At 43.3% G+C, this 25,908-nt stretch overlaps 1 protein-coding gene across 1 annotated transcript; it reads right to left on the minus strand.

The window, feature by feature from the left end:
• Window positions 1–4,275: 4,275 nt before the first annotated feature.
• LOC145409808 (lon protease homolog 2, peroxisomal-like) lies at window positions 4,276–25,908 on the minus strand. The gene is made up of 21 exons (XM_080280114.1): window positions 25,896–25,908; window positions 25,484–25,652; window positions 24,593–24,678; window positions 24,032–24,158; window positions 21,282–21,366; window positions 20,243–20,444; window positions 19,841–19,941; window positions 18,758–18,919; window positions 17,492–17,671; window positions 16,048–16,227; window positions 15,382–15,541; window positions 14,609–14,703; window positions 13,454–13,609; window positions 12,449–12,541; window positions 10,869–10,977; window positions 9,705–9,809; window positions 8,846–9,093; window positions 7,332–7,544; window positions 6,302–6,493; window positions 5,905–6,015; window positions 4,276–4,406 (listed from the first exon to the last, which is right to left on the minus strand). The coding sequence occupies exons 1-21, from the start codon at window positions 25,906–25,908 to the stop codon at window positions 4,293–4,295; spliced, it is 2,901 nt and encodes a 966-aa protein (XP_080136240.1). The 3' UTR covers window positions 4,276–4,292.

A 25,908-nucleotide genomic window follows, 5' to 3' on the forward strand; every position in this document is an offset into this window, starting at 1 on the left:
AATTAACTCTAAGCCCTTGGCCACCCCGTCTGGGATACATGGCGTCTGGCAATGAATGAATGAATGAATGATGTTTTTTTATAACTCAGAGATGGTGAGGTAGGGTCCAGAATGCAAGAAGAGAGAAAAACAAGACAGAGGTATAACTAATCATTAGAATGTCTAATAAATTCAGCCACACACACATTCACTCACCATTCCAGTCACCCTGATCCTGATTCTTGCTTGCAACATGTTACAGGAAGAGAGACAAAAAATTCAACTCTTCGATCATCAGTACTGAAACAGAGCTTGTGTAAGCATAACAACAAAACATCATCTAATCCTCTATTAGACTATCACTATTAGAAGCATAAGGGTACCAGGCTAGAGTATTCAGTCCAGACACATAGAGAAAAAGTGATCTGTCTCCCCTATAGCATTATGGGAGCAAACTCAATCATCTATCTATCTATCTATTGCCCGACGCCCTAATCCCGCAAAGGGTGGCCGCAGATAAAACGCCTCCAAGTCGCTCTGTCACCCACCATTTGACTACCCTCCCCCCAACTCAATCATGCCCTGGACTTATACATTATGGGCCACATCGTATTTAAGAACCATAACTCACTTGACCACCAGGTGACCATGTTGGTTGTTACAGTACTGTAGCTGTCACCAAACTTAGTAAATGGCTTCCTGTGTAATGGGGTCTATAAATGCCTGCGTTGCTTAAATGTATAGCAAGGATCTTCTCTTTGACTCTGTGGTTACATATGCGCCTGTGACGTGGGAGGGCCTACGTTCGAATCCCGGTCAGTAGCCAGACACCAAAATCCCATAAGGGGTGGCCGTTTGTCTTTGAGTTAGTTGTTTTATGGGGAGGGGCACTAATCCTCCGCCAACCCACTTGCTGACGCAGGGAAGAACACATATGAGTTGGTTATATGGTTACCACCCAGCGTTGTAAATGGTTTCCTGGCTTACAGGAAACCATTAGGCTTGTCACTCAATGTAAAGCCACCTGAAAAGGAAAGAAGAGTAATAAAAAGTGACAGGAAAGATGGGAGAAATAGGAAGAGAGGACAGACACAGAAAAAGAATGATAAAGGTGAAGGAAGAAGTAGGCAGCACTACATCAAGTGAGTGGATGATGGTCACCACCACCTACCACAAAAGGCAGTGATTAATTTGTTAAGTTTCATTTCGGTCATTATGCCTGGGTTACTGGAAACCACTTGGCTTGTTACCTAGGATCAAGTCCCTAAAGGTGGAGCACAGAATCAAACGAGTGGAAATACATTATACTGTTAAATGTTAAAGTCCATCTGTGTATCCGAGTCTTCCATCCTCGTGTGGCATAGCTTATAATGAGATTAATACAGTTAATTCTCACTCAAAAAATAGGGTGTGTGTTGGCAATGTGTCACTTTACATGAAACGACTTGACATGATTTTTGCTCATGCCTGAGGAGTTCTATCTATCTATCTATTGCCAGACGCCTCAATCCCATTTGGGGTGGCCACAAACAAATCGCCTCCAAGTCGCCCTGTCGCCCGCCATTGCACTGCCCTGCTCCCAACTCACAAGAAAAAAATTATTTCTGGCTTACTAATAAAGAACTGACTGCTAATACTTTTACCATTACTAAATGTGGAAAGAATGACAGGTGAAGAACAGTAATCAATACATTACAAACTGTCAAACAAATTGAGATACTTTGAACTGGGAACTGGGTGAATTCTTTTTACCTGGCGTGCACCCCAACACTATAATGGTAAACAAAGAGGCCTTGGCACATCTCTGTATCTGTACCTTTAACACTATATACAGCCCAACCTCTGAAGTCATCATATGCTATGGTCCAAAGGCTTTATGAAAAATGGAATAGTATGGAAGTACAGTGCAGCCCCACACAATGCAAACTCACACAGTGCAAATCACCTACAATGCAAGGTCAACGCTCATTTTTATCAAATGCAAAATCTGCAAATCAAACTTCCCAACAAGCAAATCGGCCGTATGATTCCAAGGCAAAAATGGACTTCCTGCCATAACTGCGAGTATCAGGTTGGACAACGTGAGTCAGTCACACAAAGGCAGGTGCCTGGCAACGAGCCAGATTCAAAATGGCGGGTGGCTGGCCAGCTATCTGCATGCCATCTACCGAATTTCCTGGGTAAACAAACACTTCTCCATGTTGTTGTGATGATGATGCCATGTCTGTGGTCTCAGCTGTCAACTTTGAAGGCTTTATGGCACCTCCAGGAAACCTCAGCAGTGACAGTGAGAGTGACAACGGGGGGCCCTGCCCCGTGGGGCAATACTAGACGCCCCGAGCCTTGGATACCCCCCCCTCCCTTCTTAACAAGCCCAGAAGTTACTTAAATAAAGGTACACAGTGTTCTATTTGTTGTTTTATTTGTTGGTTCAACCAGAAGTACTGTACTATTAGACAAAGTATTAGCAGGGTGGAGCAGGCTGGAAGGGGACCCAAAGACCAAGCCCTGGGTGGGCTGTTCACCACATACCATTTTTCCCACAAGTTCTTTGGCTCACGCAATGCAAAATCATAGAATGCAGGGGTTTCTGCCACCCATTAACTCACATTGTGTGAGGGTGCACTGTACTGTAGTATCATAATGGTAACTATGAGCAAATCATGTAAAAAACAGCTTACAGTACCAAAGTCAGTGCAATGAATCATCTTGTATTAGTAATACAGTATATCATATGTTGCTATGCTTTTCCACAGATAAACTCTGTGTTCAAATACAGTATACACTGTTTGAGAAAACTATATGAACACCTTCCTATTGCACGATTTTTATTTTTGATAGTGGGTGTTCTGGAAACTGGATGTTGGATTAGGAAGGCTGTACTGTAAGTAACTTCGGTGTGTACAGACAACCAAATAAAATCAGCCCTCTTACCCCATGTATCATTCTGAAACACGGATGAAATATTGTGATATATATGGGGCAACCTATGACTGTAAGTGCAAATACTGACCTTGATAATTATGAAGACTTGAAATTGCATAAACCTTCCCATAACTATAATTTTGAGACACTAAGTTAATAGATTCAACTGTGTCTAACTCGCTCATTTTCACATCTGCCTAATGTCAGGGGTGAGATACTTTTTTGGTTGACTGTACAATACAAAGTCAAAAAATATATCTGGTACCTATACTTGGATTTCTAATATACTCTAACTACTCTAAGGTGAGGATTATCATTTTTTTTTGTGTGTGTGTGGGGGGGAGAGGGGGCTAATACCAACTACTCATCACATTGTTCATATAATTCATCAACGTTCCAACATGCATAGCCTTGGTCACCTAATGGCGGCTCTCTATGCTGCTTGATCTCTGGCAGCCTCCCTATCCAGTCCTTTATCCCTGAAAGTCACACTGTATGACCTCATCCCACACGTTCTTCGGTCTGACATACAAGTTTTCAATATTTACACCAAAACTGGCCATAAAGCAGCTATGAAAAAACTATGACAGCCTGAAATTTTAGGTAGATAAAATTCTCTTCTGTGGCAGTGCTCAGTATTAACCATAATTGTGTATCCCACCTTAAAGTGTAAATATAAAATCATCCATTATATTACACTGGTACGCATCCCACAAATACCCATAAGAAAATAATCCAGTAATTCCAATAATGCAAGTCTATACTGAATATATACAGTTCAAAAATTAAAAATAGTTTGTGACCCTGACAAATAATTGCAAGTACTTTAATTCATTACTTAGATTGAACGAACTTGCAACCCCAGACAGAAGTCCTAATATTGCACTACTGTACTAGATTTGGCACAAACACATAGGCACACCCACCCACAAACACACCCACCCACACCCACACACCCACAAACACACACCCACACCCACACACACAATGCATATCAAATTCTAACCCAGAGTACCAGTCTATATTAATCTATTATTTGTAGTCAAAGCATGGCCTTTCCTTACTCAGTGACAATGAATGACTCTTGAAACTCCTACTTCATTTTGTTAGGGAAATACTGAACATGACTCTTAACAATACACTACCATCTCCAATATCTAGCTATCTGTCTATCTATCTATCTATCACAATCAATGGGAGCTGCTTTCATTCATTCAAGCACTCTTTCATTCATTCCTTCTTTCACTCATTCTTTCATTCATTCACTCTCACTCATTCTTTCATTCATTCCTTCATTCACTCACTCTTTCATTCATTCATTCATTCACTTATTTATTCATTCATTCACTCATGCCTTATCTCACTGTGCTATGCTTGTGTTGGTCATCCTAAAGTTTGCTGGTGAGAGGCTTGGTGTCACTGCCAACGCTGGGGAAGCCATCATCAAAGGCGGCCTGAAGCACCTCCCCTACAGAATTCACCAACACTACCTCCACCTCATTCTGGAAGATGTGAAGAAAATAATGATGATGATAAAAAAAAAAAAAAAAAAAAAAATAATAATAATAATAATAATAATAATAATAATTCATTCATCCATCATCTAATCCTACTGTGCCCCATGAGGAGTGTAAGAGCCCAGGGCTAGGCAGTTGGTCTCGACATTTAAGATGAGAGTGACCAGCCTCACCCATCCCTGAGTGGCATTACATGAGCAATCAACCCCAACCACCCCTTGGATATAAACCTTCACCGGCTCAATCTGACTGGAGCACAATAATTACCCACTAAACCACCAGGCGCCAAAATTTGGTTATGTGGTTACCACCCAGCGTAGTAAATGGTTTCCTGGTGTACAGGAAACCATTTGGCTTGGCACTCAGTGTAGAGTCATCCACAGGCAGAAGGAAGAGGAGAGAATGAAGGAAAGAAAGACAGAAGAGGGAGTGTAAAGTCACCCATAGGCAGAAGCATGAGGAAAGAGTGAAGGAAAGACAGAAGAGGATGGAAGGAAAGAAGGATGGAGAAGAGGAAAGGGCAGACACCCGACAGCAGCACTACATCGAGTGAGTGGATGGCGAGCACCCACACCTAACACAGACTATTTCCTAAACTGCCAAGGAAAAGAAACGTCACATGTAAACTAAGATTTATAACAATGTATGACTCATTTCACGGGGTACTCAGGTGACAGTAATTATCTTCTGGCATCTGGACCATACCCACTCCATATATTGGCAGGAATGGGAACGTGATTATTGTCTTTCCAAGCCTTTATCTATCTATCTATCTACTGCCACATGCTTTAATCGTGCAAGGGCTGGCCACAAACCCTTACCAATGCCAGAAATAGATAATGCAAAGTACAACACATTCGAACCTAAGACAGCATCAGTGTGTAGTGGAAGTCTGGCAGTTGGTACACTTGACTACCCTAACGTACTGCCATGTATTTTGCTAAGGTCCCAGACTCATCTGATATGTGAACCCAGTGGACTGCAGGCCAAAGTCACCCTTCTTCCACAGTCCACCATTCTCCACTGGGGGGAAAGAGAGGGGACTGAAGGACACTTTTATAAACCTGCAGCTCCACCACCCAGTCATACCCATGCCACCACATGAAGGGGAAGGATGAGGAGGTTTCATTCCCGGGTAGGAGGCACATCTGTTTCTCTCCATCCAGGGCAACAGCAGCACCAATGGATGGCTTCTCTCAACTGCTAGTTTGTGGCAGTAACATAAATGAATGGGGGATGGAAATTTTTAGTTGCAACAGCTTGGTAACTGATGTGTGAATGGGGAGAAGAATACAGAGAATTATACACACACTTCACTGCTGTCTTGTTCCTATGTGGCAGGCTATACATTTACTATCTATCTATCTATCTACAGCCAGATGCCTTAATCCCATAAGGCGTGGCCACAAATAAAATAGCCTCCATGTCGCCCTGTCCTCTGACATTTCACTGCCTTCCCCCCAGCTCACATGCATATACTGACCAAGACATTATCAGGAACATCAGCAAGATCCTTTTTGTTGGCTGCAGGAAGAATGACAGTGCTGAGGCCAGCTCGATGGGCTGCCAGTAGCTTTTCCTTCACTCCTCCCACCTGTACAACAAAGAATATGATGTGAATTAGTACCAGTACATCCATAAGCTAGTGAATATAAAAATCAGCAATGAAACAGCACTTAATATTTAGATCATCACACTGCTACCACCACCACCACGAACACCACCACTACCAACAGCCTCGCCACATTTCTGGGAGGGAATGGGAATCTTGATGCTGATTCTAATATCTGAACATTTAAACATTTTACAGGAGTATTCAAAAGACTGACGATATCCCTCCCCAGCACCCAAATTATGAAAAGATCACTGGTATAACTCACAGGCAAGACTACCCCATTGAGTGTAATTTCTCCCGTCATGGCCACATCAGGTCGGACACAGCGATCAGTAAAAAGTGACACCAACACCGTGAGTATGGTGACTCCTGCTGAGGGTCCGTCCTTGCTGATGGCTCCAGCTGGGAAGTGCAGGTGCAGCTCCTCATCGCGCATGAAGTCCGGCTCCAACTCCAGCTGTGTGTCATTTACAATACATGCAAACCTTCCTTCAAGTCCAAGATATGTGTCATTTACAATACATGCAAACCTTCCTTCAAGTCCAAGATATGTGTCATTTACAATACATGCAAACCTTCCTTCAAGTCCAAGATATGTGTCATTTACAATACATGCAAACCTTCCTTCAAGTCCAAGATATGTGTCATTTACAATACATGCAAACCTTCCTTCAAGTCCAAGATATGTGTCATTTACAATACATGCAAACCTTCCTTCAAGTCCAAGATATGTGTCATTTACAATACATGCAGACCTTCCTTCAAGTCCAAGATATGTGTCATTTACAATACATGCAGACCTTCCTTCAAGTCCAAGATATGTGTCATTTACAATACATACAGACCTTCCTTCAAGTCCAAGATATGTGTCATTTACAATACATGCAAACCTTCCTTCAAGTCCAAGATATGTGCAGGCCAAGTGCTACTTTATGTGAAACTACTTCAAAAGAGGCACACTTCTGATCCATGGTAGGCTCAAAAAAATACATTTCTGTCTTAATATTAAAAGCTTCAAGGGAAAAATATGTCAAATATATCATTAATGCAATGATAAAATGAGGCAGTGAAACAAATTTCAGCGATGATGATCTGTTCCTTACACATGATGGTGTAATAAAACATAACTATCACAGGGAATCTAATTATCCTCCTCCTCCTCCTACTCCTACTCTTCCTCCTCATCATCATCACCCTTGGATTGAGTGAGATGAGGTCCAGAGCACCAGAATCTAATAAAAAACTAGAAATTAGAACTTAACATTCAAACATACAATCTGAGACCCCAAGCTCACCACGGCTGCATGCTGGCGGACCCACGACAATGCAATTTTGGCCGACTCCTGCATGACGGACCCCAGCTGGCCGGTGAGGATGAGTCCAGAGTCACCACGTGTCCTAGTAGCCTCCACCACCATCACCTCCCCACCCACTGGAGTCCACGCCAGACCCACCGCCACACCAGCCACACTCACACGCCCAGCCAGACCACTTGTAAATATGGGAGGCTGGGAAATGGAGAAATATTTAATACAATATGTCTATCTATAGCCAGACGTCTTAATCCTATACAGGGTGACCACAAACAAATTGCCTCCACGTCGTCCTGTCCCCTGACACTTCACTGCCCTCCCCCCAACTTACACCCCACTCTCTCTTTATAAGTCACCATATCTGTATTATTTTTAGAGGCTGGAAAATGGAGATATTCAATAGCTACAATCTGTCCTCTTTATAAACAACCATATCTATGTTATTTTTCTGATCCTGAATCCACAATAAATTAGAAAAACTGTTGCTTAAAGGACTACCTGCATACAGTAAAATCTCACTACATCAGACTTTTGCATTATCAAACAATCCACACCTGACAAACTATCTATTTGTCTATCTATAGCCAGACGCCATGATCCCATATGAGGTGGCCATTTGTCTTTGAGTTAGTTGTTTTATGGAGAAGGACACTACCCCTCAGCCAACCCACTTATTAACACATATATCACACTCAGTTTAATCTACCAGTAGTAAAAAAAAAAAGTGTTTGAAGTAATGGAAGCCATCCATCCATCCATCACCCAATCCTGCGCTGCCCCTTCAGAAGCACAGGAGCCCGGGGCTAGGCAGTTTGGTCCTGCCATTTAAGATGAGAGTGACCAGCCTCACCCAACCCTGAGTGGCAATATGTGAGCAATAAACCCCTACCACCCCTTGGATATAAACCTTCACAGGCTCAATCCGACTGGAGCGCCTTAATTACCCACTTAACCACCAGGTGCCATAATTTGGTTATATGGTTACCACCCAGCATAGTAAATGGTTTCCTGGTGTACAGGAAACCATTTGGCTTGTCACTCAGTGTAGAGTTACCCACAGACAGCTGGAAGAGGAAAGAATGAAGGAAAGACAGAAGAGGAAGTTAAGGAAGAGAGGAAAGGGCAGACACCCAAAGCAGCACTACATCGAGTGAGTGGATAGTGAGCGCCCCGACCTACCACAGAGTAACAAAAGCAAAAGTGTATTACTTTTTGTTTTCTACATTTACCAAGTTTCCTTAGCAAGTATATTTTCTTTCTATGTCAACTACATTATACCACTCACACAGCCTGTATGTAAAAGACAGCCCTAGCATGTATTCAATATGGATGGTGGGTGTTAGCGCCGAAGTGGTGACATGTAGAGGTGTATGGTATGTAGGAGGACTGCTGGGCCTTGATAGCAGACTGTGAAGCCTATGCCATGAGTCGGACACATAAAAAAAAAGAAATCGGACACACACATCACCAAGACAGCCACGCTCCGCTCCACTCACCCCCAGCACATCCTGAATCATCTTCTGGTCGGCCACAATAGGAAGGGTGAAGTGTTGCCGCAGCCTTGACAAGCTAATCTCAGGCATCTTGGGCTTCTCCTCCTTGGCTGCAGAATGATCATCACTCTCGTCCAGTTCTAGTTGTTGGTCGGCTGTGTTGTGCTCATCTCTGCCTGCCTCGTGCCTCTCTTCAATCTTGCCCTTGAAGTCTGTAGCAGTCTCCACCTTTTCAGATTTGCTGTCTCCCTCTGTGTGGAAAAAACAGAATCAGTGCTGAACAACTGAGAGTACAGCTGACTTCTAATATTTATCTAGGGTGAGCATCATCATCACCATCATCAGTATCCTCTTCCTCCTCCTCCTCATTACCATCATACCAGTACCATCATCAGTGTACTCCTCCTTCTCTTTCTCCTCCTCTTCCTCCTCATCATCATCACTGTCATCATCATCGTCATGGATAAGTACTTCTACTACTACAACTACTACTACTACTACCAGCAGCACCACCACCACCATCCAGATCTCTTCTCCCTCCTAAGCATGGGGTGAGGCAAGGTCCCGAGAACAAGAAACACCCTAACAGGAGAATCTAACCAAAAGTCCACCCCACTGAATGGGCCACACTATCATTAACTCACCATTCAAGCCCCTGGAATCCTGGGAATTAAAGAAAAACAAGAATCCACATCATTTCATTTTCCATGATAAAGAAGGAAAATCAGTAACAGCTAAACAAACAAAGACACACACACACACACACACACACACACACACACACACAAACAAATACAAACACATAAACATAAACACACAAACAGACACACTCTCTCTCTCTCCCTGCTTTTCCTATGCCCACCTGGACACGACAACACCTCCGCCACCTGCACCGCCACTGCTCGACACATGGCACCCAGCTTCCTCTCCAGTGTCCGCACTCCTGCCTCACGTGTGTACTCACCAACTGTGGGGCGGAAGAATGTATTGTGCACTGTGAAGAAGTATAATAATAATAATAATAAATAATAATCTATCTATCTATCTATTGCCAGACGCCATAATCTCTTAAGAGGTGGCCATTTGACTTTGAGTTATTGGTTTTATGGGGAGGGGCACTAACCCTCCACCAACCCACTTGTTGACACGTAGGGAGCACGTATGGGTTGGTTATATGGTTACCACCCAGCGCTGTAAATGGTTATAATAATAATAATAAATAATAATAGTAATAATAATAACTGGTAGCCAAGGGTTCCTACGTTCCTCATAGGGCGACATAGGATTGGATGATAATAATAATGATAATAGGAAGAACAACAACAATAATAATAACAGTACAGTAATACTACTACTACTACTACAAATAACAATCATCATCATCATCATCATCATCATCATCACCCTAATCAAAACCAGTCTTAAAACACAGGGTGGAAGGAAGCAATACCCTTTCACAGTTCACCAATCATCACAATCATCGCCATCATCATCATCATCATCATCATCATCATCATCCTACTTCCCACTAAAATATAAATGAGGCAGGCAATATCCAGAAATAAAACAAGGCCTCCACAAAAGCAGAACTACTTTTCCCATCACTAACATAAATGCAATCCTTCAAGTAAGCAAGTAGGAGCCAGAAAGCAAGAAAAAAATGTGATGGAGAAATGAACCAAGTCTGCCCATTCCATTCTCTCTCAAAAAAAAAATCTATCTATCTATCTCTTGCCAGACGCCCCAATCCCATAAGGGGTGGCCACAAAAAAATCGCCTCCATGTCACCCTGTCCCCCGCCATTTCACTGCCCTGCTCCCACACCCCCCTCTCTCATATACCTCTCCACTCCATCCCTCCATCTCATCCTTGGCCTCCCCGTCCCTCTCTTCCCATCCACCTCACTCACATACACTCTCCTCATCAGTCTCTCACTCTCCATCCTCTCCACATGGCCAAACCACCTCACTGTGCTTCTCACATATTGGTGCAGAATACTGGGGAAAATTAAATGTATGAGACTCACTGATGGTTGCAATGGATTCTTTGGACAGCTGGAATATTTCTGGTGTCAGTCCGTGTTCCTGAAGCTGTTTGGGCAGTAGGTGTAGCTGCCCAATCATCACTTTCTCTTCCTGTGTTGAGAGAGATAATAAGGAGGATTGGCTGGCTGGTTAATTTGTTTGTTTATAAAGGCTCCAACATACACCTAACAGTGGCTCTACATTCTGCTTCATCTCTGGCAGCTTCCCTATTCAGTCCCTTATCCCTGAAGTCACACTCTATGACCTCATCCCACAATTTTTCCAGTCTGCCTCATGCAACCCTACCCCTGATCTTTACACTTCTCACAGTTTATTCTTCACACTCTCATGATTGTGACAATTCTAGTATTTTTATTCCAACCAGATGATTTTAATAAGTGAGTCATCAGAGTCAGTTAATACCGATGCCAGTAAAACTCTTCTTGGTCCATATTCTCATCACTTAAGGAAGCTCCCTAACACCTTTTCCAAAGCAATTTACTTTGTTTATTACACCTTACTGTCCTCTCCCTGTTATATAAATTCTTCCAATATCCCCATACTCTGCATAAATAACAAACAAAAGGATATTAAGCAACCATATCCAAAAATAAATTGCTAAGGAAGAGTTGAGGAGCTTCCTTACCCAATGAAAATACAGGCTGTGGTCAGACATTTGGACTGTTTTACTGCAGGTGACGCCAGATAATGATTACTGACTCTGTGTTGCCCTGTCCTCTCCCAAGATCAACCTTCCCTCTCTCTCTCACACCACATTTACATTCATTCCTCTCCATCCCATTCCTTGCCTTTATCCTAAGTCTCCTCCCTTTCCACCTCACTCCCAAACACTCTCCTAGTCAGTCTCTTATTCTCCATCCTCTCCAGATGGTCAAAATATCTCAGGCTATTTCTCCCACCACTTCCCCTTCCCCCTAACTCACATACACTCTCCTTGTCAGTCTCTTATTCTCCATTCTCTCCAGATGGTCAAAAATCTCAGGCTACTTCTCCCACCACTTCCCCTTCCCCCTAACTCACATACACTCTCCTTGTCAGTCTCTCATTCTCCATCCTCTCCACATGGTCAAAACATCTCATTACTTCTCCTAACGCTTCCCCTTTCATCTCACTCACATACACTCTCCTTGTCAGTCTCTCATTCTCCATCCTCTCCACATGGTCAAAATATCTCACATTTCTTCTCCCAACATTTCCCCTTCTACTTTGCTCACATATGCTCTCCTTGTCAGTCTCTCACTCATATTTCTTTCCACATGGCCACTATATCTCAGGGTACTCTTCCTAACACTTTCCAAAATATCTCATGTTACATCCCCAAGTACTTCCTCTTCCACCTCACTCACATACACTCTCCTTGTCAATCTCTCACTCTAATTTCTCTCCCCATAGCCACTCTAACTCACATACACTCTCCTTGTCAATCTCTCACTCTAATTTCCCTCCACATGGCCACTCTATCTCAGGGTACTCTTCCTAACACTTTCCAGCACATCCACATCAACACCACAATGCTCTTGAACTCCACAGGTCAGTCTGTCGAAACTTCACACCCCCTCACCTGCGTATAACCAGGCACTGAGATGACTTCCATGCGGTCGAGAAGAGGCGTGGGGATGGTCGAGAGTGAGTTTGCCGTGGCCACAAACAAAACCTGAAGGGAGACAAGTTGCATTAGCTTTTCATCCTCCTCTGTCGACAATTTTCAAACACAAACTCGGCACATGTCACTCTCTCAGGTACTGTATGGTTTCTCTTCACTATGGGAGGTCGTTGCAGTGCTTAATAAATTGTCTGGCAGTTTGAGAGAGAGAGAGAGAGAGAGAGAGAGAGAGAGAGGGAGAGAGAGAGAGAGAGAGAGAGAGAGAGAGAGAGAGAGAGAAACAATGAAGGGGTTAGTGGAGTGTTTCTAGAATATTCTCAACCCTTTCATCAGGAGAATTGTCACTAAACTGAACTGAATTATCTGACAACCATACAAGTAATATAAAAAAATGAGCTACTTTTTTTTTTTATGCAAGGAAGAAGGAACCAAAGGCCAGGAGTCTGCAAATTGTTCTCTCCAAGAAAAAACAAAAACAAAAACAAGCCAGCCTGCAAATTGTTCTATCTATCTATCTATCTATTGCCAGATGCCTTAATCCCATAAGGGGTGGCCACAAACAAATCACCTCCACGTCCAAATTGTTCCCTCCAAGAAAAAAACGGAAATAAAACAAGACAAGAGGGCTAAATTCAAGAACAGTTCATTCTGCGATGCCTGGATACTCTCTTCTATCTATCTATCTATTGCCAGACGCCTTAATCCCATACGGGGTGGCCATAAACAAATTGCCTCCATGTCACCCTGTCCCCCGCCATTTCACTGCCCTGCTCCCAGCTCCCCCTCTCTCATATACCTCTCCACTCCATCCCTCCATCTCATCCTCGGCCTCCCCCTTCCTCTCCCCCCCTCCACCTCACTCACCTACACTCTCCTTGTCAGTCTCTCACCCTCCAACCTTTCCACATGGCCAAACCACACTCTTAATCATTCAAAATATGGCAGTCTATTCTGGATACATGCCTGGGAGAGGTCGAAAGGCAGGCCAAGGTAGGTGTCGGTGAAGGTAAAGTTCTGTGCTGGATCCAAGACTTCCAGCAGTGCAGCGCCAGGATCACCATGGATGCCAGATATCCCCAGCTTGTCTATCTCATCCAGCAGTAGTACAGGATTCTTCACCTGAGTAGTAGTAGTAGTAGTATAGTAGTAGTAGTAGACCCCAGTTCATCGGAATGTGAACCAAGTGGACTACAGGCTAAGGTGTTTCCCCTCCTGCACTCCACAATCCTCCTTTCAAGGGACTGGAAGGGAGTTGAGGGGCATTTGCATAATGAAGCAGTGCCACCACATGAAGGCACCCCTCTCAAGCACCCACCTGAGAGGAGCAAAAATTATACCGTACCTTTATGTATGGTACTTATAAACTTGATCTACCAGTGTCACCCAATACAGACCACCAATGCAATGGAAAAGGACATTATACTCTGGGGCATATACTAACTTATGAGGTCGGTCTGTACTTTAAAAAAATAATAATAATAAAAAAAGGGATAATAATCTTCTGCCAGCACTATGTCCTGCCTTCCTTACTTCTCATTCTTCTTCAAATGTCTGAGGAATATACTTTCTTTTCCTACTCTCACGCTGTGCCACATACTGCCATCACACATCACTCTCCTACTGTGTCAGGGAGTATCTTTCCTTCTCACAAATTTTTGTTATGCGCTCAATACAGTACTGTTATCACAAAATTTTTTCTCGTAACACTTTCCATTGCTACAGCCAGCATGGAAGTGCAGGTTAATTAATGCTATATACTCACTTTACTCTATCTTGGCCTAAAATTCCCATCTCCCCATCTTTAATGCTGCACTAGAATACGAAGTCTATTATGAAGAAGTGCAATGCAGAGCAGCTGTGTTGCCTTTTTCTGCCACCGAGTTATATAAAAATAAGTAACAAATGAATGAAAATCAGGGCCACATTAAAGTGAGAGAACTAACACTAGAACATGATGTTATAGAAACTACAAAGAAGTGCTATGGAAACAATGTAGAACGGGAGTATTGTGTTTTTCTGCCACTATATTACATGAAATAAGCAACAATAAGATAAAAACCTAGGCCAAGATAAGATGAAAGAATTATAGTCGGACAACACAATGCATCTGACCCTCACCTTGACTGTCCTGAGTGCTTGAATGACTCTTCCTGGCATGGCCCCAATGTAGGTGCGTCTGTGGCCGCGGATGTCATGTTGGTCGCTCACCCCACCTGTAAACGCAATCCAAAGTAATGCCTGATTACCATAAAACCCCTTCACTAACCCATTCAATACATGGATATTTTCTTTATACCTGTGCAATTTCCAAACAATTCAGCTTAACACCATACCAGGCCAGCCTTGTGTACCTTTTCTACCCCATCCCCAGGCCGAGGGTGAGTGTCCAAAGAAATACTTGTGCATGTCTGGCGTGTTCACCAAACTGTTGTGCCACGTATTTGAGCCATGAAAAATTGTTAAAAAACTGATGCGCCGCCGTATCATCAGCCCGGAATTGGTTGGTCAACAAATAACGTTTCAGCGCATCATCGGCCAGAAAAATGTTAGGGGAAGTTTTCAACCTACAAGCATTAGATACAACATTTATAAAATCCTTCATCACCAGGGGAAAAAAAACTACTCCTTTTGGGGCATAGAAATCAAGAGTGGATTTCTGGGAATGTGATTTTATGTTAAGACTGTAGCCCACCATTCCGTTTTGGGGGGCTTGAGATCACAAAGCCACTATGAACCTATAAAATATTTAGGACTCTGGGAATCTGAAGTTCTAATACAAACACATGCTTGCCCCTCCCCCCTCTGAACATAAACAAGCTGTCCTTTCTCTACGGCAAATAAAAACAAATCATGGAATGGTGTTGATGGCAATAATAAATGCATTCACTGACCCAGAGACATGCGGTGGTATGGCCGGCCCAGGGTGGTGGCGATGGACTTAGCAATGCTGGTTTTGCCCACACCAGGGGGGCCAACGAAGCACAGGATGGGGCCCTTCAGGTCTCCCCGCAGCTGACGCACTGCTAGGTATTCCAGCACTCGACGCTTCACCTGATAACAACAAGGGCGCTATAGTTCCTTTGCCTCAACGTGGTCCACATTTTTTCCTTTTGTTACTTATTTTATGTCACTCAATAGCAGAATACAATATTACAGATCTACATTCTTTCCACTGAACTTCTTTGTGACTAGCATAATATTCTCAAGGCACAGGTAATCTATTGTTACAACTCAGTATTCAAGATGGAGAGGTGGTAATTTTAAGCTAAGCAAGAGTAAAAATGAGTATGCAGTATTTGGTTCACAGTGGAAGGAATAAAGTTATATTTATATGTATTGCACTACTACCAATCTATCTATCTATAGCACGACGTCCTAATACCGCAAAGGGTGACCACAGACAAAACGCCTCCAAGTCACTCTGTCACCCACCATTTGACTGCTCTCCCCCCAACTCACTCCCCCCTCCCTCATATACCTCTCAACTCCATCCCTTCACCTCATCTTCGGTCTCCCCCTCCCTCCACACACACACACACACACACACACACACACACCTTCTCAAGTCCATAGTGGTCTGCATCCAGGTGTTCCCGTGCCCTGGCGATGTTGCAGGTCTCGGGTGCGGTGGTCGTCCAGGGCAGGTCTGCGACGAGGTCCAGGTAGCTTCGTAACATGGAGTACTCTGGCACGTGAGAGGGCATGCGCTTCAGACGACTTAGCTCCTTCATGGCAGCCTAGATGATGAAAGCCACAGGGAGAGAGAGAGATTGATGACCTAGGAACGATATGTAGAGAGAGAGAGAGAGAGAGATGACCTAGAATCAATATGTAGTTTGTATCATTTATAAAGGCTCCAACAAAAGATAGTATCATTTATAAAGGCTACAGTGTGCTTGTATGTGTTGGTCTTGGTAACCTAATGGCAGCTCTTCATGCTGCTTGATCTCTGGCAGCCTCCCTATTCAGTCCCTTATCACCAAGGTCACACTCTATGACCTTGTCTCAGGATTTTTTAGGTCTGCCTCTAGCAACTCTACTCCCAACATCCACACTTCCCACCTCCTGCATCCAACTGTCATCCTCCATCCTCTCAACATGCCCAACATTTTAGGAATTTTTTTCTTTTGGCTCAAACCTTCGCTTTTGGTGAGAAACATCGAAAATTCATAGAGAAATAGCTCACCTTAAGTAATTCATATCTTACACAGCCCACAGAGATAAAAGGGGAATGGCCAGATATACGCTGCCTCTTGTCAGATACATGTGTCTGAGGCTACGTTACTGTAATCCAAAATAATTAACCCCTTACATCCTCTCAGGTATTTTTATTAGTTTATTACCGGTACCTCCATATCATTTTATTCAAATTATGAAAGATTTATCATACTGAATGATCCACTGCAGCCACAGCTAAATCCTCCAGCTACCAAAGTCTCTCCTAAAGTGAATAAAACTGTCATGAGATAGCAAGTGACACAAAAAGTATAGTACGGATAGGTGACTGGTCTATGCCCCTGGTGGTATTAAAAAACTGAAAAACCTTCATCACTCCAACTAGTGATGATGGAAAGGGACCAATGTAACTGAGCAACTTCACTATCCAGTCATACGAGCATGCCTCAACTCCCTCTCCATCTCCTAAAAGGTGGGTATTGGACTGCCAGAGAAAGGAATGAAGACTGAAGCTGCCATTCACCTCCAGTTCACTATTCCCTTCTGGGGGGACTGGGAGGGGGCTCATTGACATCAGCATAGCCAGACAGTGGAGCTGTCCTGTTATTTGAATGCCATCACATAAGGGCAGTCCTCTCCAACACCCTGTTAATTGATGAAACTGGCAAATCAGCATTAAAGGCAGTAAAAGAGCCACAGGCAATTTTTGTATAATTTATTGTGAACTTAATAGCAAAACAGAACATCAATAAAGACAACCTATATCAAAGACTTACCGGTACTGTATTATGGTACCTCCCTCCTCTATCCATGATCCACACTGACCTTGTTGGCCTCAGGGGGTAAATTTGCTGCCTTGATCCTCTCCTCCAGTTCAGTTGTGTCCCCCTCGTCTTTCTCCAGGGGTGGGATATTTGGGGGAGGTACACCACGCAGTCGTCGCCGCATAGGACGCACAACCTCCTTGCCAGAACTATCATCATTACCTTCTGCATCACGCACCTCCTGGAACAGAGGAAGTTTTGTCTGGAACAAATGACAGCCAAGTAAGTGAACTTTGACTTACGCTCTACCAATGTTAAAAAAAAAAAAAGAAGAAGAAAAAAAAAGGGGCAGATGTTTCCTTCTGCTAATAATAAAAAGAGTGAGTTTTACGCCAGGTACCCCTTTTTTGGATAAGGGTTATGGCGTTGCCCCTGGGTAGAGGACTTTGGTTTGGAGCGTGTAGCATTTTATGACCGGATGCCCTTCCTGATGTCTACCAATGACCCTAGGGTGGATTCGATCCTCCGACCCTTCGGTCAGAACGGAGCGCTCTAACCCACTGAGCATCAGTTACATACAACTAAGCAAACTTCAGCAACTTTAATGGAACCATAAATTGTCAACTTCTTTCTTGCAGTCTGTACAGTAATTCATGTAAAAATTTACACTATGATGATCACATATACTAAGAGCATCAGAAATACATCTTTTCAAGTGCTGCTTTGTAACTGGACTACCTGTGATGAGTTTTCCATTGCAAAAAACTTTTAAAAACTCTAATACTTACATACAAGGATATGGAAACACATCTTCTGTGAATAACTTCATCCTGACTCCAAGCAATACTTAGTACAATTTGTACGTATGTGCTTTGCTAGTTGCCTCTATCATTTATTTAACTTCACAGTGGACAGCACATTAAATGCCTGAACAATGACATATCTAATCAATTTGGTACACAGTTGACAATTCATGTAACAAAAGACAATTTTCTAAGCAGTGGACTCAATACTGTACCACTGAGTCACTGTTTTCTGGGTCCGAGGGAGGCTAATGTCATTGTATCCTCTTGAACAGATGGTGGTATGCAGTAACACTGGTCATTCATTTGGCGAATGATCAGCATTTGAACACAATGACATGCTAGATGTAAATGAGGACAAAATCCAGGAATGGGAAAAGTATATCTGCACTGTTTTCATATCTGATTTGCCATTTCATCAGCAGCAAAAATGCTGAAGACGGCCATATATCAATCTGGCTACAGCATTAGATCACAAACTGAAACATTTAGTGTACAAGAAAAGCAGTGCATCATGAACCTACCTTGAGCTTCTCTATGTGTCTGAGGAGAAGTGGGAGCGTTATCTTGATCCTGGAGGTGAGATCCAGTGCATCAAGGACCTCCAAGCGTTCAGGTAGTGTAGCCCTCACCAGCCCAGCCACCAAATCTGCCAGCTGCTGCCCTGGCACCTGTGACACAGCTGCCTGCAACAAAACACACACCACACTGTTAACTGAAAACCAAAAATCTTTCGTCTCTCTATTGCCAGATGCCTTAGTCAAATAAGAGGTCACCACAAATGAATCACCTCCACATCACCCTACCCTCTGCCATCTGGGTGCCTGTTCTCCAGTACACCCTCCTTTCTCATATGACCTACCTCTCCATCTGATCCCTCCACACACACACACACACACACACACACACACACAAAAAAAGTCACCCATACAAAATGTAGCATCAAAATGCAGGGTAATATTAAACCTTGCTTGACCTTTTTTCTTCATATTTATGTCTAAACACTAATACTTCTCTTTGCATAGACAAAACAGATTACTTCCATAGGTGCATTCAAGAGGAGGAAAATTCTATGTAGTTTTTGAGGGGAATGTTCCGTATTATGTGTAATTTCAGAGCTATGTGTTTAGCTGAATGAAGTACTGTCGTTTCTGTGTTTATTATCAGTATTTAGTGTCTAGTCGGCTGAAACTGCTAAATAATCATGATAAACACAATTTAAGTGTGTGCTCCTTGGAGGCAATTTGTTTGTGGCCACCCCAAATGGGATTGAGGCGTCTGGCAATAGATAGATAGACAGATAGAAGTGTGTGGGTATTATTTATCTAGTCAATATTGGCAATCCTTATTTAAAGTCTATTTGAGTGTAGGCACAAAACAACAGGGTGTCCCACAAGTCGGGCATCATAGCAAATTTGAGAGAATCTGTTCATAATAACCCATATATTCATGTATCTGGAAAGAAGAGAGATGTGCATTAATCCCTACATGACTTATGGGACACCCTGTACTTAAGGTGAATAAAAATAATTCCAAGACATGCTTTTAATTATAGACTCCACTGTAAAGCAAACCTCAGGGTGACTTAAATGTTTCAGCTGTCTCACCTTCAGCTTAGATAAACCAGGTCCCGAGATATCCAACAGGTCCACCAGTTTCTGAGCTGCTTCCTTAAACTCAGCCAGGAGACTCGCCACCTGAGCATCATCTGTAATCCACACACAAAACTATATTCACTCCTTTTCTTTTCCTTGTTCCTTTTAGAGTACAAACATAGGAATGGGAAAGCTATACATATGCTGTAAGAAATGTTGGGTAAGAGAGAGAGACAGGTTGGACCTTGAATTCTCTATTTTCTCTTATATTTTAGACTACACAGACTCTCTGAAGATGGACTCTGTATGGCCTGAAACATTAAAGAGAGAGAATTCAAGCCCTGACCTGTGTCTCTCTTGAAACCAACATTTCTACTTGTAATATTGGATCATCGAGTGTATTGTGTGTCTAACCTTCACGCTGAATGGATGGTGTGTCGGTGAGCTGTGTGACGGCTGCAACGGGATATGGGTGCTCCTGTATGATGCTGTCCAGACGCACCCGACACACACCGGTCACCAACAACGTGTAGGCGGGACGGGGCCAGTTAGTACCCGTCACTTGCACCACCACACCAGCTGTCCCGATCTTGTGCAGACGGTTCACCACCCCATTCTGGTGGATAAGGCAGTAGGATTGTTGTTATATTTGACCATAATCCACTGTCCAGTAGTTAATTTTATTCCCACTATCTCCAGGCAATATTACTTAGCTTAGGAAACACCTCTCATACTGAAGAGGTTAATGATGGCTATATTTAACCTATCCAGTTAAAAAAATCTCCTGAATAAATTTGTCTGAAGGCTACTACATGAATAAAAATAAAAGCAGGCTATCAGACTGATGGGGTTAACTGTGAGGGATGTGTGTGTTCTAACATATCACAACTTTTCGCTATAAGTGGTAAATTGTGAGAAAATGATACTGAAGAGGGTTGCCTTTGTGTGGTGGCAATATTACCATTCAGCTTCACTGCACACTTACACAAACATCCCTCAACTACTTTCCTATCCCCCAAAAGGAGGATGGTGGACTGCAGAACAACTTCAGTCTGCAGTTCACTGGTTCATACTTGGATGAACCTGGGGGTACAAGCAATCTTTTTGTAATCTACTGTGGACCTGACTAAAAGGGGACATTATAAAGCCAACATATATCAAAGAGGGAAGTTTGATCCCAGGTTGGGACAAAGAACAGTTTCATTAACCAAAGCTTGTTAAAACAGACATTTCTTATTTTCCATGAGACCCACTGACATAAAAACAATCCCATTAACACTATCACATGAGTCCTGACATTTAAAAATCTAGTTGGAGAGTTAACATCAAGGCAGTGACTTGTGAAGGTGTCTGGCATGTGATGAATGGTCCTTGGGGAATGTCATGTTAACATAACGAAAAAGCAGTGTGCATGGACTCATTCTTCACAAAAACCAAGTGTGTTGATACATACTTTGTCTGGTTCCTTGGTAACTACGCAGATGACTGTGCTGACCAACCGGTTACCCAAAGTGAGGCTGGATCGCACCAGGTTGATACTGCAAGGATCACACATCAGATTACATAATGATCAAAATGTGGATGGAAGGAATCATGAAAAACCAGCACCAAGCCATCTATCTATCTATCTATTGCCAGACGCCTCAATCCCGTTTGGGGTGGCCACAAACAAATCGCCTCCAAGTCGCCCTGTCCCCCGCCATTTCACTGCCCTGCTCCCAACTCACACCCCCCTCTCTCATATACCTCTCCACCCCATCCCTCCATCTCATCCTCGGCCTCCCCCTCCCTCTTCCCCCCTCCACCTCACTCACATACACTCTCTTCGTCAGTCTTTCACCCTCCATCCTCTCCACATGGCCAAACCACTAAGGCTGGTGCTGAAGTGGTCTTGGCATGAAAGTGGTATAAGTGAGAAAAGGTCAACATCAATGAGATGTCCTAAAACTATTCATGTCATGAAACCAAATGTCTAACCTGGCAGGAGTACTGTAGAGGTAAGATAAAGGCTGGAAGAAACATGGACATATCAAGAAAGAGATAGGACAGACAAGCAGAAGACAGTAAGGAGAGAAAGATGGGAGACAGAAAGTCCCCTTTTAGTTGCCTCTTACGACAAGCAGGGACATTGGGGAAATATTCTTTTTCCTCCTCCCCAGGGGGAGTGTGAGGTGAATTGATCTAGCCAACGTTCCCTTTAGTGTGAGGTGAACAGATCTGGCCCACACACCCTATAGAGTGAGGTGAAGGGTGGAATAAGAACTAGCACCAAGCCATAATACTGTACTGTACGATGCATGGTACTAATAGTGTGAGGTGAACAGATCTACAGACCATTTAGTGTGGTGAACAGATCTAGCGTACATATACTTGGTGTAAAGTGAACAGATTTACAGAATCTTCAGTGTGAAGTGAACAGATCTAAGCTACATACCCTTTAGTGTGAGGCGGGCAGATCTAAGCTACATACCCTTTAGTGTGAGGCAGGCAGATCTAAGCTACATACCCTTTAGTGTGAGGAGGGCAGATATAAGCTACATACCCTTTAGTGTGAGGCGGGCAGATCTAAGCTACATACCCTTTAGTGTGAGGAGGGCAGATATAAGCTACATACCCTTTAGTGTGAGGCAGGCAGATCTAAGCTACATACCCGTTAGTGTGAGGCAGGCAGATCTCTATACTTAGTACCTCACACTGTTGGGTTGCTGAACCTATATACCTCTAACGGGAGCATCAGGCCCACCCATCCCAAAACAGGTGGGTAGAACGCGACACCCACCAAAGGAGGCAGGATAGGGAGCACGCCCCTTCCTGTAAGTGGCAAGAGGAGGTCCATATCTTCATGTACCCCACCTGTAAGAGGGATAAAAGAGTCCATATCCAAAGTCTCCCCTCCCTCCTCAAGTTTCTTCTGATGTTCTTTTGTCAAATTCTGATTCCGGGATTCATCTTCCCCTTTTGCTTCTACCGTCCCCTGCCTAGTCTCTGTAACCTCTTCATGGCCCCTGACAACGTCCCCTGGCCTCTCCTCCTTCACCGTGTCCCCCTCTTCAACCCACTTCAGTGTGGTGGAGGTGGGGGATGAGGCAGAGGATGAGGCAGAAGATGAGGCAGGGGATGAGGCAGGGGTGGGGACAGAAGATGAGGCAGGGGATGAGGCAGAGGTGGAGGCTGAGGATGAGGTGGAAGTGGACGCATTAACCCTTTGTTCTCGCCACTGTTGGGCCTTCATTCGACCTGACAGTGCATAACAAGCCCGTGTACTTTTGACCCTGTGCTCGAAAGGGGTTAAGGCGCCCCTCGTTCCCCATGCCTAGGCGCCCCCTTGCCCCCTTCCCCAGGTGCACGGCCCCGCACCACACCCACTGACCTTTTGACCCTCCTGTGCAGCTTCAGACTTCGATGTCATTTTTTCCTTATCTTTTTTATTTTTTTAAGTAAGACCAGTTAATGTTGAAAAGATACTTGCTTAGCACTGCAAAAGTATATAATTCAAGGATAACTACTGTACTAGGATGGGAGAGAGAGAGAGAGAGAGAGAGAGAGATGTCAACAACACAACTCTTAAGCAATCTGAATAGTTTTCCTGGTCTGTCTATCTATCTACAGCCAGATGCCATAATCCCATAAGCGATGGCCATTTGTCTTTGAGTTAGTTGTTTTACGGGGAGGGGCACTAACCCTCCACCAATCCACTTGTTGACACGTAGGGAACACGTATGAGCTGGTTATGGTTACCACACAGCGATGTAAATGCTTTCCTGGCTTACAGGAAACCATTAGGCTTGTCACAATATAATGCCACCCTAAAAGGAAAGAAGAATAATAAAAAGTGACAGGAAAAATGGGAGGGTAGTCACAGAAAAAGGATGGGAGAGATGAAGGATGAAGTAGGTAGCACTATATCAAGTGAGTGAATGATGGTGAGAAATAGGAAGAGAGGAGGGCAGTCTAAGAAGAAGAATGATAAAGGTGAGGGAAGCAGGCAGTATTACATAATGTGAGTGGACGATGGTCGCTACCACCTGTAACATTATCAAATAAAACATGATGCAAGGGGAACATGAATAAAATGGCCAACTGTCATGATAAAATAATAAATGAATCAACATACACCATTTACGCAGATGACATTGCGTGATATCCAAACTCTTCCTACTTACAACAATTTGCTATAATAATTTCGTGATAGGAAACACTCACTTTTTGACCGTAGTAACTGGGACTCTGATGGTTGAGCCTGGTAAGAGGACACCATCAGCCACAACCAGGAGAGGAAGGGATTTTGGTATGGTGAGATGCGTCTTGGTGGGATCCATGTCGTCACCAGCTGATGCACCACAACACTATCAGCTGGGAGATAAAGTTTCCAAATTCTGTCATGTATCGCTAACCTTGTTCTCAGAAATTGTTAAAATGTCACTAAATTTAAAAGAAATTCAGACTAGCGCTAGTAAGGGTCCATAATCACTGGAATATTGCTAGAACTCCGGAGAAACCTCTTTTAAAATGACTGGATTTCTTGAATCTAGACGTAAAAAATTATGGCTATATGGCTATCTACATGTAGCAGAAAAAACGCTGAGTTGGCAATACTACGGAGGCACCTAACTTCCCTGCTGACGTCGTCCTAGGCGCCGGGCAGCCATCTTACTTCACCTGTCTCACTGCGACGCTTGGGAAATTCTGCGAATTAATCACAGAAATAAACCTGGCTATGTACCTTATTTTCCTTCCTTACTAATGCAGCGATGTAATGCTTACAAGCATCAGCAGCAGTTCGCTTGGGAGTGGTAATATGGAAGACGAGGTTGCCTCCACTGCGACAGCTTTGGCTGTCCAGAACATTCCTATGATATAATCATGCGTATATTAACTTTTCCAATACCATTTACATCAAAAATCTGAAAACATCCCAATAAATTACTATGCATTACCCACAAAAATACCAATTCATAAAACCACCAAGAAAACAAAGCTAAAAATCCCCTTCCCTCCTCAAAATCATGACCAGTCCTCAAGAAAACCACCTTTACTTTTTTTTATCTTAGCCTGGCCCAGGTTTTCGCCCTTTTGCAGCTTATTCTTCACGGGTCGATGGAGGAAATTGATAATACTTCAGCTACACATCCTTTCTATAGCACTCAATTGCGACTAGTATCATATTTCACTGTTATCATCTTATGACAACTCAGTGCTAAGGATGAAGGGATGGGAATTTTTGGCCAAGTTACTGGTAGGTAGTGGCAACCATCATTCACTTACCTGATGTAGTGCTGCCTACTTCTTCTTCACCTTTATCATTCTTTTTCTGTGTCTGTCCCCCTCTCTTCCTATTTCTCCCATCTTTCCTGTCACTTTTTATTACTCTTCTTTCCTTTTCATGTGGCTTTACATTGAAAGACAAGCCTAATGGCGTCCTGAGAGCCAGGAAACCATTTACAATGCTGGGTGGTAACCATATAACCAACACATATTATGTGTTCACCAAGTAGGTTGGCAGAGGGTTAGTCCCCCTACCCATAAAACAACTAACTCAAAGACAAATGGTCACCCCTTACAGGATTATGGCAGCTGGCTATTGATAGGTAGACTGATATAGTAAAAGCTGTATTGTAACCCTCACCAGGAACTGCACTAGTACTGGAATGATACCTTCGCATGGCGGCACGAATATAACTAAGTAGCAGAGGTGCCTGGTTATACAAATGTCCCACACCTGAAAGGGCAATGATGGATTGCACCAGATGGCTCCAATGCATTTTACACAAGGTATACTGGGGGTCAGCAACCTTGACAGCTTCGTCAATTTTCTCAGCCTTCACTGTGGGGGTTGGAGCTTGTTTTTTAAAATACAGCACTTTCTTTAATAATAATGTATATATAAACATAATGTGTGACACAATTCCCTAGTTGAGTAAAGAAGAAAAAAAAATCACATAACACTACTCAGAAGTGACAAGTAGCTACTGACACAAACAAGAAAGACGTTTTATAGTATTTTTAGTAACAGATAGTACTGTAACATACAAAATGGTAATATCCAGTCAACTATCATCCCACTGACATGTAGGCACCAT

Source organism: Coenobita brevimanus, chromosome 83 (assembly GCF_032717465.1).
Source record: "Coenobita brevimanus isolate Jiangsu-jjx chromosome 83, ASM3271746v2, whole genome shotgun sequence".
NCBI classification, from domain to species: domain Eukaryota; kingdom Metazoa; phylum Arthropoda; class Malacostraca; order Decapoda; family Coenobitidae; genus Coenobita; species Coenobita brevimanus.